Below are 18,134 nucleotides of genomic sequence, written 5' to 3'. Positions count from 1 at the left end.
TAAGCGTCTGATGTTCTGAAATAATCAAAACCCGTCATAGATGAGTGTCGCTTTGCCAGTATTTTTCATTCATTTTATTGCTCTTTTATTATTGTTCATGTACAGATGAAGATCATTTGTTGTTAATGCTCTTGTCTGGTTGGATGAACAGATAAAAAGAGACAGAGAAACTGATCATTTGCATGGAGCTGATTATAACAGCAGGTGTTTCCTGTGTGTCACGACTGAACTTCCTGTCCTGAAGAAAATCTCCACAGCTCACTGCGTCTGCAGAAGACAAACTTCAGCATCAACTTCACACCATATTCACATGAATGTCAGGCCATCAGGAGCATTTTGATCATTATAGTTTAGATCGTAACTTTACTGTATCAAATAATAGTCATTTCTGCATCTGTCACTAACTCTCTAGTTCATTATCAGTCATGTGATCGTCTCCATCTGTGTAATTCATCTCTCAACCATATTCAGACATTCATCTCTGATCTTCACAGATGATCTTCTCTAGCAGTAACACTAGTTTAACACTTGAAATCTGATCAAATACACAAGAATGGTTAAACATCATGTTGGTTCAACACACATACTCTAACAGCTAATAGTTGACAGTTGAATCTGTTCAATAATCATGTAATCGTTCTGTCAGAAGAGCAGATCAGTTTGACTAATGCAGATAACCAGGAATCTCAGCTGAAGTGAAGAGAGACAAAATACAGTCAAGTTCATTTCATTATGAAACACATTCAGTATCATCTGCTGTTCACTGATGTGTTTGAATGTAGCAGATTATCCATGTTAATACAGACAATTTATATATCACTTTATATCACAATTGTCATTGAACTATAATATTAATTTATAGAGGAAACATGATTTCCCCCCTCATATATTAAGTAAGAGTATTAAATCAGTCTGTGTTTGATCAGGAGGATGAAATGGTTGGCTGAACTCTAGTGATCCTCCCTCTTTCAGAGTTTCTCTTCCTCATATATGAGTTTCTCCATCTCTCTTATTCTCTTCATCTCTCCACTAAACTCAAACTGCTCATCACAGGAAGATGCTGATCATTTTCTCCTTCACTCTCCTCACTCTTCTGTCATGTAAGTTACACATTTCACTACAAACATGTTGTTCTCTCACGGGTGTCAAAGTTGATTAATTGTATTTATTATAATTTTACAGGTGTCAGATGTGCAAAAGTGGTCACACAGAAACCCTCTGTGCTGACAGAACAAAAAGGGAAATCTGTGACGATGGATTGTAACGTTGGAAGGGCCGAGAATTATTATGTCAGCTGGTATAAACAGACTCCAAATTCAGCTCCTCAGTTTGTGTTGAGATACTATCATGAACACAGTGCCCCTAACTTATATGGAGATGGTTTTAACTCCAGCCGCTTCACATCTACAGCTCAGTCAAATATTGATTTTCATCTGATCATTAGTAATGTGGATGTTGGTGATTCTGCAGTGTATTACTGTAAGACATGGGATGGCTCTGCTAGTGAGTGGGTATCACAGTGATTCACAGCATGACAAAAACCTCCTCACTGCTCACATTCACTTCTGCTTTTACACGTTCTTAAACTCAAAACACAATATGGGCACTTTGTACAGTCACATTAATATAGTAAACATTGAAAAGTAAAAGTAATGTTTTGATGGATGCATACATTTACTTTGGATATCCGTTTTCTATATTTTATATAAAGCAAATATATATCATATCTGAAACAAGAAAAGATGTGCAGTAGTGACAGATGAAGATTCTCTTCTAGTGGAAGAAGTGAGCTGTGATTGTGCTTCACCGACACACTTTATCACTTTGTTTCATGTAATTTAATTGTATTAATGAGAAGTTTGTAGGTATTGGTATGTATTTTGCGATTTGCAAAAATTTTGACATACATAGGTATGTTTTTTCCAATAAGCCTGTGTTGTATAAACCAGGCTGTAAAAAAATCCTTAAAATGTACAGTAAAAAAAACAGCACTTTACCGTAAAAATATAGTAGCTATATGTTTTAGGTTTTACGGGACAGCACTGAGTTTACAGTCCATTTTACAGCTTAAAACTTTATCATTTAAAGGTTTAGATTGTAATAATTATTGCCATATTATTTATTTTAGCTATATATTAAAATATATTAACCATTCTATACACCATTGATTAACAAGATATATTACAAAGAAAAAAATAAGATACACAAATATACTAAAGAAAAAACATGCTTATATATTGTAAATTCTTCAATGAGGAGTTTTATTTCCCCAACCACAAAATGTTACACAAATATGCAGCAAATGTTTACTGCAGTACTGTGATCACTCAACTTTATTGTTCGCTTCTGATTTATATCTGGCCTGAGAATTTCTTTACAGAATATATTCGTTTTATGCATTATGAAAAAAAAATGTTGTGAATGTTGAATCCGGTTCTTCTGCCTCAACATCTCCACAGGCCTCTTCCATTGTGGTTGTTATTGTCTAAAAATTACATTGAAAACAAATTTTGCCATCCTCAGTCTTCTTGAACTTCAATTCTGAACAATATTTGGACATTTACAGAACGTGCCACTCTAAGGTTGTATTAATATCTGCATTGGTTTCAGTAGCAATGATGACATTACATTGGATGACTGAAACAGATTTCCAGAAATGTGCTTTGAATAGAATTTCAATATTTGAGGCTACATTCAGACAGTCAGTCCAAATCAGATTTTTGTGCATATCAGATTTAGCAAGTCTGATCGGTCAAAAATGTCACATGTTGTTGAGACAGGATCTAAATGCAGTTTACAGGATTTAATGGACAGAACTCAGGATTACCGGAACAGAACAACAAAATAACAGACACTGAACAGGACAAAACTCACACAGGGAAATACACAGAGAACAGATGAACAAACTACTGTAGATAATTGACAAGACTAATGAGGTAATTACAAGACACAGATGACAGGGGTAAAACAATCAGACACACTGAGAAACTGGGACAAAATAACGGGAGCGCAGGCAAACATGAACAGAAAACAATGACAACTGATTACAAGACAAGAACACAAAACTAAACTAGAAACACATGAACAGAACTACACAGTTACAAAAAAAAAATCACATGAAATATGACTTTTACCAATCCATTTCGAGCTACATTCATGTGTGGCTTGAAATCCTATTCAAATCACATTTCTGGAAATCTGTTTCAGTCTGACCTCTCTGATTGAATTTCATGTGGTTTATGTGACTTTCTCACAACAAGTAAAACATAAACATCAGATGTTGTTCAAGGAAACATGCTGAAAGTTGCTGCAGAAACAGGGTTGTGTTGTTACAAAGTGCTGGACGAGCAGAAAATGACAATATAACAGAAATGTTTTGAAACCAGCAGAGATGACAGTGCAGAATAAAGCCTCTCATATCAGCCTGCTATGTTTCAGTCACTGCCTCATCATAATGCAGTAGACAACATCTGTAATGCAAACCCCTCCATGCTGCAGTTGTTGTTGGTGTTTTTGGCATGTGCCTAATAACTCAACGTCAATGCCATAGAAACCAACGCAGATATCCCGGAAAACAAAAGAGCGGCATGGACACACAAATCGGATCAGAACAGTTTCGATATACAATGTGGAAGTCAATCAATTTAGATCAGATTCCAATCAGATACACAAATAATCAGATTTGGACTGACAGTGTGAACGCAGCTTGAATGAAGCTCGAAACGGATTTATAAAAACTTTTTGGACGTTCACACTTGCTAAATCTGATCAATTTTCAATTTTTAAGTGAGATTAAGAAAAAACTGTGATGAAGTGAGAAGCACACGTGTGGTTTGTCAGATGTGGGCGGGTCTATTGCAGGAGGTGGGCGGGTCTTTCAGTGGCTCCTCCCTCTCAGAGCTCTTGACTGTCTTAAAGTTTCTCTCTCTGATCATCTCAGCATTATTCTACAGCACTGCTCATCTTTACACGTCACACGGACCAAATCACAAGATGATCACAATATCCTGTGCTTTCTTTACTCTTCTGACCTGTAAGTTTTCATCAGATCTGATGTCAGATTTCAAGTGTTTTGACACACAATCTCATATAAAGGTTGTTTTTATTCTGCAGGTGTCAGTGGAGTGACTGTAGTGACTCAGAGTCCATTAATCACAGTCAATAAAGGACAAACGGCTAAAATGGACTGTAATCTGGGGACATTAACTGATTCATCTGTTAAATGGTACAAACAGACTCCAGGAGGACTTACTCAGTTTGTGTTAGCGTTTTATCATGGCTGGAGCTCAGTTAAATACGGATCTGGTTTCTCTGCTCCTAAATTCACATCAACACATTCATCTAAATCAGATTATAGTCTGATTATCAATAATGTGGATGTTGGTGATTCTGCAGTGTATTACTGTAAGACATATGACGGCTCTAAATTCGTATCACAGTGATTCACAGCATGACAAAAACCTCCTCACTGCTCACATTCACTTCTGCTTCTAGACAACAGATGATAAGAGCAATACTTCACTTCTCAGATTCATGATGAATTACAAACTCATCACAGATGCAGAGAATATTTTCCAATTTCTTTGCCTATTAATGAACTCGTCTCTTATGGTGTTGTTTTGCTATTTTTTTTGTCCTCACTGTTCACTACATGACTTCACTGTATGTAAAAGAACAGTTTGGACATTCAGCTTTTTTTTATTATTATTTTTTTTTATTTTATTTTTGTGCTTCTTAGGAGACAGAAAGTCCTGCTGGTTTGTAATGAATGTTCCTCCAGCGTCCGTCATCAGTAGATCTTCATGTGTTTCTGTTCAGAGTGACTTTATGTCCTTCATTCACTGAGACAACAGCAGGATTCACTGCAGTCACTGACACCTGCAGAATAACAACAGCCATAAATCACAGAAAGCACTTTAATACATAGCAGTCAAACACAACTAATATGAAGACTAAAACAGCAACATGAGTGTCTGTGTTTGAATCTGAAGCGTTTCTCTATGAATTAAATGTGTAAAGGACACAGTCAGATGAGGATGAGTGAGTGTTTCACTTCTGTTTGTGTCTCTTCACAGACTGAGGAGGTTTTTGTACGGCTGAACATATGAAATGTTTCACTGTGGTATTCGGACAAGGAACAAAACTCATTGTGACGGGTAAGTCATCTTTACACTGTATTTTCAATGGTAAAATCTTGATAACACTTTATTTTAGGGTCTTTTAACTAGTTAATTGTTAGCATGCATATTACTAGAATATTGACTATTTATTAGAGGTTATAAAGCACATATTAATCCCTTATTCTATGTGACTTTATTACATTATTAATCCTACCCAATAACTAAACTTAACAACTAACTTACTAACTATTAATAAGCAGTAAATTAGGAGTTTATTGAGGGAAAATTCGTAGTTGATAGTGAATATATGTCCCCTATACTGAAGTGTTACCAAAATCTTTTCACTGTATTACATATAGTCTACACTTCATTATAGATTTATAAACTCATTATTTTTTAGTTTACCTTAATTTACAGTTAAATGTGTGAATTCAGACAGTTTTATCTGAGATATTCAAGATATTGACTAAGAACCTCCAGTAAACAGTCCTGAAATAAACTGAAAAGACTTTCACTACAAAGATGATTAAAAATTATTGTGTCAGCACCTAAAATATACACTGTGCCATATATATTCATGTACATTTTAGCATCAAATCTTGATGTTGATAACAAAAATCCAACAAACTACTCAAATACAGCACTTGACTTTAATGTTGCAAGATATTTTTTTTTGTCAAGGACATTCAGATGCACACATTAAACATGAATAATGATGTTATGTAATAATTTATTAAATAATACAAGAAAATATTCATTGTTGACATGGTGATGTGTGAAATTGTAGAAATGAAAGCTTTAAATGTAGTCATAGTTCAGTATTTCAGAAGTGTGTCTGAGATGCAGATGTGTTTGTCCATCATGTTAATGGTGGTTTGTGTCGTGCAGATGCTGATGTTGCTCCTCCTGTGCTGAACATCCTCCGTCCATCCAGAGAAGAGCTGATCAGCTCCAGTAAAGTCACTCTGGTGTGTCTGATCGATCACATGTCTGCGGCTTTTGCTGATGTGCGCTGGCTTGTGAACGGGAACTCAGTCACTGAAGGCGTCTTCACCGGCTCTGCTGAACAGCAGCCTGATAAGAAGTTCAGGATGAGCAGTTATTTAACCATTGAGAGCTCAGAGTGGGACAAAGACAAAGATCTGACATGTGAAGCTTCTGTCGCCTCAAAAACCACCAGAACAAACATCAAGAAATCTGACTGCAGCGACTGAACTCAGACAATCTGATGTGTTGTTTGACTGATTATGATAGAGAGTCATAATATCTTCTGACGTAGTGTGATAGAAATCATGAATATAGAAACTATCAAAAATAGTTCAAGAATGGCTTTAACTGTGTCGTTTTCTGCAGACGATATTTTGGCTTTAATGTGAATGTAAGATGATTTACAGCCTGTTCAATAAACTGCATGTTAAACAAACTGTTTTATTGTTGATTTCTTGTTTTCTTATTCATTACTAAATCAATTTTCACTTCTACAAGCAATGAAAGACTGAACAATGAAAGTGTATCAACGACTCAAATAAACCGTCTTCAGTTTGAAAATATGTGAAACCTCTGCTGCCATCTTCAGTGGAAAGAGCAAATTAAAGGAGACATGAAATCCAAATTATTTTTTTTTAATGAAATTATTTTATCATTTTTTAAAAATTTATTCAGTTATTATAAATGACTTATCCAAGCACAACATTTTTTTATTATTATTTGTTCCCTGATTGTCAATTACAGATATATTTTGATAGTATGCAGTAAAAGTTATAAATGCGTAATAAATGTGATTGAAAATAACAGCATTGATTATAAATCACAAAATCATAGTCTTGTGTGTATGAAACATATTTCTCTGTGATCTGTGCAGCTGGTGACTTCTTAAGTTTGTGTGTTTCAGTTCTGAAAGAGTTCAGAGGAACATCATGATTTACATAAAGCTAAAATGATGAGGCACATTGTGCAGGTGTATCCTGAGAGAGAGTCATGCGTGTCTGTGAAAGAAAATGCAAACAAATGCAGTGCCAAAGATTTTTAATTGCTGAACCAAAACCAAAGAGTAAAGTATATAGTCATATCAACTGTCAGATATCACACAATCCAGATGATATTATCATTATGTTATTTTCATTCAGACAATGTTTCAGTAACACTGTGAATTTGAGATACTTTTCTTAGTGAATTTTGAACCCACGGACACTTGACATGAGAAATCCACATTATTGATCCAGTCAGAGGAGTCGATGGTCACTCACACACACACACACACACACACACACACACACACACACACACACACACACACACACGTTTATTTTTGTGAATTGTGGGGACATTCCATAGGCGTAATGGTTTTTATACTGTACAAACCGTATTTCCTACACCAACCCTACCCCTAAACCTACCCATCACAGAAAACATTCAGCACTTTTACTTTCTCAAAAAAACTCATTCTGTATGATTTATAAGCCTTTTGAAAAATTGCATTGCTCAATATTGCTCTTATCCTCTGTTGTCTAGAAGCAGAAGTGAATGTGAGCAGTGAGGAGGTTTTTGTCATGCTGTGAATCACTGTGATACGTACTCATTAACAGAGCTGTCCCATGTCTTACAGTAATACACTGCAGAATCACCAACATCCACATTATTGATGATCAGACTATAATCTGATTTAGATGAATGTGTTGATGTGAATTTAGGAGCAGAGAAACCAGATCCATATGTTGGAGAGCTCCAGGTATGGTGAAATATTAATACAAACTGAGGAACTCCTCCTGGAGTCTGTTTGTACCATCTAGCAGCAGAACCAGTTACTGTTCCCAGATTACAGTCCATTTTAGCCGTTTGTCCTTTATTGACTGTGATTAATGGACTCTGAGTCACTACAGTCACTCCACTGACACCTGCAGAATAAAAACAAGCTTTATATGAGATTGTGTGTCAAAACACTTGAAATCTGACATCAGATATGATGAAAACTTACAGGTCAGAAGAGTAAAGAAAGCACAGGATATTGTGATCATCTTGTGATTTGGTCCGTGTGACGTGTAAAGATGAGCAGTGCTGTAGAATAATGCTGAGATGATCAGAGAGAGAAACTTTAAGACAGTCAAGAGCTCTGAGAGGGAGGAGCCACTGATAGACCCGCCCACCTCCTGCAATAGACCCGCCCACATCTGATAAATGTGATGTAATATCTAGTGCAAAACCTTGCTGTACAGTACGAAAATGGATAGAATATATTTGTTCATCGTGAAAATATTATTCATGATTGCAGTTTGTCTCCTGAGAACCTGCAGGTCAGTAAGATTCGGTCTGTTTCTCTCCATCCAGAGTGAAATCAGAGAAAACACACAATTTACACACAGATATAAATGAGAGTCATTATGGAGAAGGAGCTTCGATCTAAAGGACAGAACAAAACACATGTAAATGAAGCTCAGGTTTACTCATGTTGCATGTTTTAGATATCTAAGTAATTTTGACTAGTATGTAAATTCCAGATATCTACACTGAAATTCTTCCAGTCACAAAACTAAACGCAGATATCTCCAAAGAAAGGTCTGACTAGTTAAAAATCAAATTGAGATATTCATAATTAAAGGGATAGTTCACCCAAAAATGAAAATTTGATGTTTATCTGCTTACCCCCAGCGCATCCAAGATGTAGGTACTTTGTTTCTTCAGTAGAACACAAATGATGATTTTTAACTCCAACCGTTGCTGTCTGTCAGTCAAATAATGCATGTGGATGGGAACTTCTACTATAAGAGTAAATAAAACTTGCATAGACAAGTCCAAATTAAACCCTGCGGCTCGTGACGGCACATTGATGTCCTAAGACACAAAACAATCGGTTTGTGCGAGAAACCGAACAGTATTTATATCATTTTTTAACTCTAATACACCACTATGTCCAACTGCATTCAGCACTCGTTAGTAAGGTCTGATCGCGCTCTGACAGCGGCAGTGATGTCTCGCGCATATACTTCAATGAGTGCTAGACATCACTTCAGTTGTCAGAGCGCGATCAGACCTTACTAACGAGTGCTGAACGCGGTTGGACATAGTGGTGAATTAGAGTTAAAAAATGATATAAATACTGTTCGGTTTCTCGCACAAACCGATCGTTTCGTGTCTAAGGACATCAATGTGTCGTCACAAGCCGCAGGGTTTAATTTTGACTTGTCTATGCATGTTTTATTTACTCTTATAGTAGAAGTTCCCATCCACATGCATTATTTGACTGACAGACAGCAATGGTTGGAGTTAAAAATCATCATTTGTGTTCTACTGAAGAAACAAAGTCTTGGATGCGCTGGGGGTAAGCAGATAAACATCAAATTTTCATTTTTGGGTGAACTATCCCTTTAAATTACAGATATCTTTAAATGAGATTACAATTGCCTAGTCAAAAATCCAATTCAAGATATTGACTAATTTGACTAGTCGTAAATTAATTTCAGATATCTAAAATGTATTTTGAATATCTTCAAAAGTTATGAATTAAAGACATCTTAAATATGATTATGAGTCAAACACAAGTTAGTGATACTGTGTCTCATATTATAATTTTTACTAGTGGTAATTAAGTCAGAGAAATCTCTAAATTAATTATTACTAGTTAACCCTTTGAGCGGTACGGTCCCACATATGGGATTTTTATTTCAGTGCCCCTGGGCGTACGGTCCCACATATGGGATTTCGAACGTTCAGTGACATCACATAACTGCCAGATTCAAACTGTGCTTTCGCGCCCTGGCTGCGAGACGGACGCGCGCAGCTCTTGTCATATATCACAACCATGCAGTGTTTTCAGCCACATAACGTTTCTTTTAAGGTTTCAGACATTTAAATACGCATAAGCACCATTAAAACAATATATTTAGAGTTTATAAAATACTGATGTCAGACATCAGTGGAAGGAACAATAACAATCCATTCAAATACAATTTGCCGACATTTATTCATATCAGACACACATAATGGGCCTAAGTAACTATAAAGTTTACTCTATTATTGTTCCAGTTCACCAGCCACTTACTTGCTTATATTTCGGGAGAAACGGATGAATTAACCTGCTGTAAATCCGACTGACAGGACTCTGTGAACTGCGGGGCAAACTAAGATGGCGGCGCCCATCTCGCATTATAGATCAAGATAAAGATCATTTATAAAGGCTTTTAAACGACAAAACACACGCACTTACACATATTTGAGGATCGGAATATCAGATAGTTGATGACATGGTAAGCAAGTTTGTGAATATTTTAAATAAACAAGGAAAAACAAAATAATAGCGATCCATCTGTCATACAGTGTTATTGTGGCTGCGTTCAGCGCTCGTGACAAGCAAGACGCGTCGCTATGGAAACATTAAAGGCAAACGTTCTAAAATAACGGTCGCCTTAAAAAAACTCACTCTGGGGGGACAGTTAGAATATTTTAAACTCACGCTCGAAAGGGTTAAATTGTAATATGAGATGTCTATGTACAAAATCAATTATAAATATCTTTAATCACAATTTCTAATAGTCAAAACTCATTTGTAAATATTAGGAAATATATTTTTCAATGGAAGTCAATGGAAGAATGTGACTAGTCATAATCATATTGTCGAAATCTTAATTCCCCTTACAACAATTCACAATAGCAGAATAGATAACTGGAACTGGAATTTTGAATAGACAAAAATAAATTTAAACTTAATTTAAACTAGATATGGGCAATAAATGCTAAAATGGCTTGCCATAGTGGAGGACAACTGTATTTGCCTGTGTGACATGTCACAAATCTCACAATATCTATTATGGGGAAAAACAACTGTTTTTAAAATATCTTATTTTGTGTTCAGCAAACGAGAGAAACACATACAGGTTTGGAACTTGAGTGTGAGTAAATGATGACAGAAGTTTCATTTTTTTGTGTGAACTGTCCCTTTAAGAGTGTTTTTGACAAACAGTAGTGTATGTATTTATGTACTTCTGTTCTCTCTGAAATATGATTAAAGTGTCCTGCTGAATGTACTGACAACAAGCATTTATAGCAGATTAAAACATACTTTTAATATAATTTCTATGAATCGTGAATGTCATGTATTTAAACATACACATTTGTAATTATCTAAGTTACAATTTAATACATTTAAAACATATTTAGGCTGTTAATAACACACTCTACAGTTAAAAGACATGTGCTTTAGTAGGCCTATGCAAGTCAACACATTAAAATCAATTTACTATTTTTCTTTTTAACATAACGATCCAACGTACTTTAAAGTAGCCTAATTTAAAGTAAACAATAATTTGACATTATTACAATGTAGTTTTTAAAAGTATATTTAATTGAAACAGTCATGAAAGAGTAGATAGCACATGTACGTCTGCAAGACGTCTGTTAAAGATTACTTCATCTGGAAAGCATCTGCTGTTTACAAACATCTAATAGACGTCTTTAAGATGTCAGTTTTACATACATTCTAAATCATAAACATCTTAAAGACGTCTTCTAAACGTCTATTTGACATCTGACAGGATACGTCCTATAGACGTATTCCAGATGAGCAAACACCCTAAATAATACGTCTTCCAGACGTAAACACACACATCAAATAGACGTCTCCGAGATGTACGTGTGCTATCAGGGCTATAAGTGGCCTTTTCCGTTAATATTATATTATCTGCAACCGCTTTTTTTTTTTTTTTTTAAAGGGCTACTTTTATGATATTAAGTATACTAAAACTATATTTAACACAACAAAACACTCCTCTTTCACAAGGGATATTGTTTTCGACATATTACAGCTCACTAGAGGGCGCGAAAAACCCTCATAAATAATCATTCAGGACACGGAGACTTTTATTCTGTAAATAGCACCGTTGCCGTGGCGACACAGGAAATCTCTCCCATGTAATGCTTGTATCAAGTCAGTCGTTATGAAACAGGAGTAATTAAAACATTTTGATACAGTAACTGTGATCGAGAAGATGTGTTTATTGCTCGGTGCAACTGGAGTTGGAAAAACGCTTTTACTGAAACGACTACAGAATATCCTTTACCTGCTGTTTATATAAGACACACTGCCTCCATAAATATCTGATAGATTGTCATTATAATTTCACATCGAGTGTTAATGAATATGACTTCTTTATCTGGACTAACAGTTGTGTCAAATGGAGGCGGATTTGGGAGAAGCCCCGGTCACTCTTCCCACGGTGAGAAGCTCTCCTGCTCACACTGATGATGTTCAGAGGATCAAGTGAAGCTTTTGAACATTTTAAACACAGAATAAGATAAACAGTGTGTTTGAGTGTGACAGTATATTGATTTGGGCTGTCTAAAGCTAAAGTAGCCTCAAGTATATTAAAAGTTTAAAAAAGTTTACAGAAATAATACAAAATGCTGTCTTTTATTTTAAAACATATTTTTTATTTAATGTGCATGTGTTTGGAAAGAAGGTGTGGACTGGTCAGAAAGGTTCCTGTATGGAGAATGAAAAAAATAAGGATTTATTGTTGATGTATTAAGACTATAAAGATTGAAAATGTCATACAAATAATTTTTTTTTTTTTTTTTTGTCTGAAATATCTTATTCTTTCTTTCTTTCAGGTTGGCACGAACCTCACAGACCTCATATTTCGAAAGAAGAAGATAACAATACGAGAGTTGGGAGGCTGTATGGGGCCCATTTGGCCAAAATACTACTTAGATTGCACATCTGTTATAGTGAGTATCAACAAAAGATTCAGAAGCCATTTTGTGTTTGTGTCTTTCAAGAGAAGCTGGTCCTCTTGAAATGTGTCAAATGTTACACCTTTCCATCTGCTTTTGATCCTGTACAAAATGTAAGGTAAAAAATGAATTCACAAAATTAAGACCTAAAGTTAAATATGACAGGGAAAAATTGAAAGAGAAAAAAAATATGTTTTATAAATATATAATAATACAGAAGCCAAAATAGAGGTTTGATTTGCTTAACATTTTTGGTCACTGCTCAATTCCCATAAATCCATATGTGTTATGAGTTATTATGAATGTATTAGTATATAAACATGTTGAAACAGTCCTGTTGAAGATTGAGGTGTGACAGAAGGTTTTCTTGTTGGACCAGAATCCCTCGATTAGGATCCACTGGACGTGAAGATTGTTTCTGTTCTTGCTGGTTTTCTCTTCATTGCTTTGAGAGTGCTGGAGAGAGACTGGAGGTACATTTACAGTATGATCATGTTGTCCATCACTATTGATATTCGTTTGTTCTTTATGCATTGTAGTTTGTGGTGGACTCTGCCAACATTGCCCAGATTTCCTCGTCCTGCGTACAGCTGCTGTCGGTCCTGTCTGCGGAGCCGCTTCACTCCGCTGCTGTTCTCGTACTCTTCAACAAGAGGTCAGCTGAAATCACTCGCTATGTTTCATCCAAAGCTGCGAATTTAGCTTGTGTGCAAAATTGGAATATCGCAGAAAACATTTGAGATTAAAGCAGCGTTTGATGTGTCCAAGAGAACAAAATCAGCACTTCCTGGGAAATTGGTGCAAAATATCTGTAAATAAAAATGGAAGTTGCTGCAATCGGGGAAGAAACTGAAGTTCTTATTTCCTAAATCATAAATGACTTGCGTCTTTATGAGCAAAATCGAAACATCAAATCAACTCTGTCATGTTATCTTGCGTTTGGATGCTGGTGTTTGAGATCTCAATCATGTGAGACGCTTCTGAGAGGGAGTTAAAGGTTTAGTTCACACAAAAAATGAAATTTCTGTCATTTATTACTCACCCTCATGTCGTTCCACACCTGTAAGACCTTTGTTCATCTTCAGAACACAAATTAAGATATTTTTGATGAAATCCAGGAGGTTTTTTTCTTGTCCCCCATAGAAGGCAATGAAATTACCACATTCAAGGTCCTGAAAGGTACTAAAGACATTGTTAAAACAGTCGACGTGACTACAGTGGTTCAAACCTAATTTTATGAAGCGACAAGAATACTTTCTGTGCCCAAAAACAAAACTACATCTGAATGCTGACTCGTTATTGGCTGGCTCCTGCATCAGCATTACACACATGTATCATGCTGATCACGTGATCAGTGTCGGCCAATACTGAGCCAGCATTCGGATGTAGAACCTGGAAGCGCTGAACATAAACAGTGTATGAGAATGACAGGGAAGAGACGAATTTGTTGAATAAAGTCGGTTTTTTTGTTTTGTTTTTGCGCACAGAAAGCATTCTCGATGCTTCATAAAATTAAGGTTGAACCACTGTATTCACGTCGACTGTTTTAACAATGTCTTTAGTACCTTTCAGGACCTTGAATGTGGTAATTATGTTGCATCCTATAAGGGGATGAAAAAAACCCCTCTGATTTCATCAAAAATATCTTAATTTGTGTTCTGAAGATGAACAAAGGTTTTACGGGTGTAGAATGACATGAGAGTGAGTAACTAATGACAGAAATTTCATTTTTGGGTGAACTAACCCTTTAAAGCAAATCATTTTGATGACAGACTTTGGCTCAGGCATTTCAGAGCGACCAAACCAACATTTGAGATGCTGCGATGTGATTGGTCCGCTGGTTAGTGCATTTATCCAATCACACACTCTGTTGAGTGTGATTCACGCGAGTTTGTTGTTATGCATTGAGAGATTTATTCGGATAAAAATAGCCAGATAAAAAAAATCATATCACCAGATAAAAAATGTATCCCTCAATTGAGTGCTTGTGTTTTTTATGCACATTTTTTTAATGAGGTTTTTTATGAGATTTACCAAAATGGACATAAAAATAGGTGGCTGGAAACATTTTTACTGTCTCTCTTGACTGAATTCAATAAATCCAGTAATAAGTCATGTTAAGCCGATCACTCCTCACTACATTTAGTGCATCTCTTTCCTCAGGGATCTTCCATGCACCATGTCTCTTGTGGAGCTGAAGTCGTTGTTCAGGATGGATGACGTCATCAGAACCGCGCCTCAGTCAATCACAACACTAGAGATCAGTGGCCGCTCCGGACAGGGTCTTCAGGATGTGCTCGCCTGGCTCTTCTCAAACCGCTCTGACACATGATAGATGTGGAAGCAGAGAACTGCGGGCTGATGTTATATCACAGGTCACGGTTAACATCTGATACATGTGATGTGAAGATGTGATTTCCTGTCATCTCAGCACTGCTGTGTTTGCTCAACTCAGTCCCATGCCACATTCATTTGAGAAACAGCTGTGGAGAAATGTAGAACAGGTGGTCTTTAGACGACCATCAACCCGTGTGACTTCCTGTGCTCTGTGGAATAGATAGTTTGAAGAATCTCTGAGCGGCTCTTTTCCACACAATGAAAGCATATCGTCATCATGAGCTGTCAAAACACAACCATTAAACGCCTGGATTTTGTCCTCCACTGTAAGCTCTCAAATCCCACGAGTTCCACAGAAGAAAGAAAATGTATTGGCTGGAGTCTTGAAATATTGTTTCAAATGCATCCCAGGTTGTATTTAAGTGAATGTAATGAGTTACTGTACTTAAGTTATCTTTTGGCTACTTTGACTATCAAAGATATTGACAACTTTTACTCTGTACTTGACTACATTTTTGAATAAGTATGTGTACTCTTTATCCCAGTACATTTGTGATGAGTAATTGTTTGTTACCTTTCGAATGGCACATAACTTTTTTTCTGCAGCAGTTTATTTCTCCTACAAAAGAAGCAATATCGTCATCTACAGGACATTGAAGGTACTGTCGTGTTTGTGTTGCCCTTACTCACTCGAACTTGTCAACAAGACTACTTTATGCAAATGCAGGCGAGTTAGCAGGCAGTTTCTGAATCACAGGGGTTTCCTATATGAGAAAAAGACATGGCTGTAGTCGAAACCAGCACATCTACTGCAAGTAGGCTTTGACTATTTAATTTCAATAAACGTTATTTTATCTAACCGTTATATTGAACTTTCAGAATTTTTTTAAGGATATTGGCTTACTTATGCTTTTTTTGGACACAAGCTCAACCCAGACTTGATTGTTTATAGAAGTTTAAGAGGCTGTTGTGTCAACCTTGTTTTCTGCAATATTGAGGTGTTCAGTTTTATTTCAACTTGAGAAAATAAACGTGATTGCGCTCCTCACAAATAAGCTATTTCTTGGTTTTCACTGGCATGTCTGTTGGATGTTGAGAACTAGTGAATCTTTGAGCCTACAATCAGTAGGAGTAAATACTTAAAGGGTTTGTTCACCCAAAAATGAAACTTCTGTCATTAATTACTCAACCTCATGTCGTTCCACACCCCTAAGACCTTCGTTCATCTTCAGAACACATATTAAGATATTTATGATGAAATCCAAGAGCTGTCTGACTCCTCCACAGACAGCATTTTAACCAAGGTCCAGAAAGGTACTAAAGACATTGTTAAAATAGTCAACTTTGAACAGTGGTTCAACCTTAATGAAGTGACAAAAATACTTTTTTTTGCACAAAAGTTATTTGTGTGTTGTTTTTGCACACACACAAAAAATATTCTTTAAAATCTTTTTGAAATGAAGGTTGAACCACTGAAGTCACATGGACTGTTTTAACAATATCTTTAGTACCTTTCTGGACCTTGAAAGTGGAGGTTAAATTGCTATCTGTGGAGGAGTCAGACAGCTTTTGGATTTCATCAAAAATATTTGAGAGTGAGTAATTAATGATTTCATTTTTGGGTGAACTAACCCTTTAAGTAACCCTTTAAGACACTCTAAGGCCTGGTTTCATAGACAGGGCTTAAATTAAGCCAGGATTAGGCTTTAGTTCAATTAGGACATTTAAAGGGTTAGTTCACCCAAAAATGAAAATTCTGTCATTTATTACTCACCCTCATGCCGTTCCACACCCGTAAGACCTTCATTAATCTTCGGAACACAAATTAATATATTTTTGTTTAAATCCGATGGCCTCCATAGGGAGCAATGTCACTTCCTCTGTCAAGATCCATAAAGGTACTAAAAACATATTTAAATCAGTTCATGTGAGTACAGTGGTTCAATATTAATATTATAAAGTGACGAGAATATTTTTGGAGCGCCAAAAAAACAAAATAACGACTTATTTAGTGATGGCCGATTTCAAAACACTGCTTCAGGAAGATTCGGAGCATAAATGAATCAGTGTATCGAATCATGAATCGGATCGCGGGTCAAACCGCCAAACTGCTGAAATCACGTGACTTTGGCGCTCTGAACTGCAGATTCGATACAGTGATTCATTATGCTCCGATGCTTCCTGAAGCAGTGTTTTGAAATCGGCCATCACTAAATAAGTCGTTATTTTGTTTTTTTGCCACACCAAAAGTATTCTCGTCGCTTTATAATATTAATATTGAACCACTGTACTCACATGAACTGATTTAAATATGTTTTTAGTATTGCTCCCTATGGAGGCCTCACGGAGCCATCCGATTTCAACAAAAATATATTAATTTGTGTTCTGAAGATTAACGAAGGTCTTACGGGTGTGAAACGACATGAGTAATAAATGACAGAATTTTCATTTTTGGGTGAACTAACCCTTTAAGTAGCTTTTATAAATGTGCCTTATATACATTACTGGTGTGCATCTTGAGACAAAACAATGTCAAAGTTGCTTTCATTTAAAACAGCTCAAAAATGCATTTTAGTCTGGGACTAAGCTTAAGCCTTGTCTGTGAAACTGGGGACTTTTTCTCAAGTTGTTTTGGAATTGGTGTCTTGTAATGGAGTCATTTTCACTGTAAGGTATCTGTACTTTTATTCAAGTATAGTTTTCAGGTATTCTTTACACCTGTGTCCAGGATGCACCTCGTCAAGTTAAAGAATCTAACATAATTAAAGGCCGCTCACACAGAATGCATTTTGTGAGACATGGACAGTGGAATGGGTAAAAACAAAAAAGTCTTTTTAGAAAGCCCTGTCTTGCGTGAGATGCTGTACATGTTGTAGGATGTGAGTGCAACAGTCAAATATGTCAGTCTAGTGCATGTTTACATAGAAAACAATGGAAAAGCAATGCAGTGTAATG

General features: G+C 36.1%; 2 protein-coding genes and 1 gene segment (V, D, J or C); 2 read left to right on the top strand and 1 right to left on the bottom strand.

Annotated features, from left to right (window-relative positions):
- Positions 1 to 915: 915 nt before the first annotated feature.
- LOC125258474 (immunoglobulin lambda-1 light chain-like) lies at positions 916 to 6,543 on the top strand. The gene is made up of 4 exons (XM_048175465.1): positions 916 to 1,100; positions 1,183 to 1,510; positions 5,122 to 5,156; positions 6,009 to 6,543. Exons 1-4 carry the CDS (start codon positions 1,058 to 1,060, stop codon positions 6,332 to 6,334), a joined length of 732 nt encoding a protein of 243 aa, XP_048031422.1. The 5' UTR covers positions 916 to 1,057; the 3' UTR covers positions 6,335 to 6,543.
- A 446-nt stretch (positions 6,544 to 6,989) lies between these two features.
- LOC125258341 lies at positions 6,990 to 8,256 on the bottom strand. The segment is given in 2 exon segments: positions 6,990 to 8,014; positions 8,095 to 8,256. Coding segments are annotated over 2 exon segments (375 nt in total).
- Positions 8,257 to 11,971: 3,715 nt separating this feature from the next.
- Positions 11,972 to 16,231, top strand: arl16 (ADP-ribosylation factor-like 16). The gene is made up of 5 exons (XM_048174902.1): positions 11,972 to 12,158; positions 12,273 to 12,325; positions 12,720 to 12,836; positions 13,382 to 13,497; positions 15,006 to 16,231. The coding sequence occupies exons 1-5, from the start codon at positions 12,098 to 12,100 to the stop codon at positions 15,172 to 15,174; spliced, it is 516 nt and encodes a 171-aa protein (XP_048030859.1). The 5' UTR covers positions 11,972 to 12,097; the 3' UTR covers positions 15,175 to 16,231.
- The last annotated feature ends 1,903 nt before the right edge of the window (positions 16,232 to 18,134 follow it).

Source organism: Megalobrama amblycephala, linkage group LG1, assembly GCF_018812025.1.
Source record: "Megalobrama amblycephala isolate DHTTF-2021 linkage group LG1, ASM1881202v1, whole genome shotgun sequence".
NCBI lineage: Eukaryota > Metazoa > Chordata > Actinopteri > Cypriniformes > Xenocyprididae > Megalobrama > Megalobrama amblycephala.
Note: the sequence above shows the minus strand (reverse complement) of the source record. Positions and strands in the feature narration are given on the sequence as shown.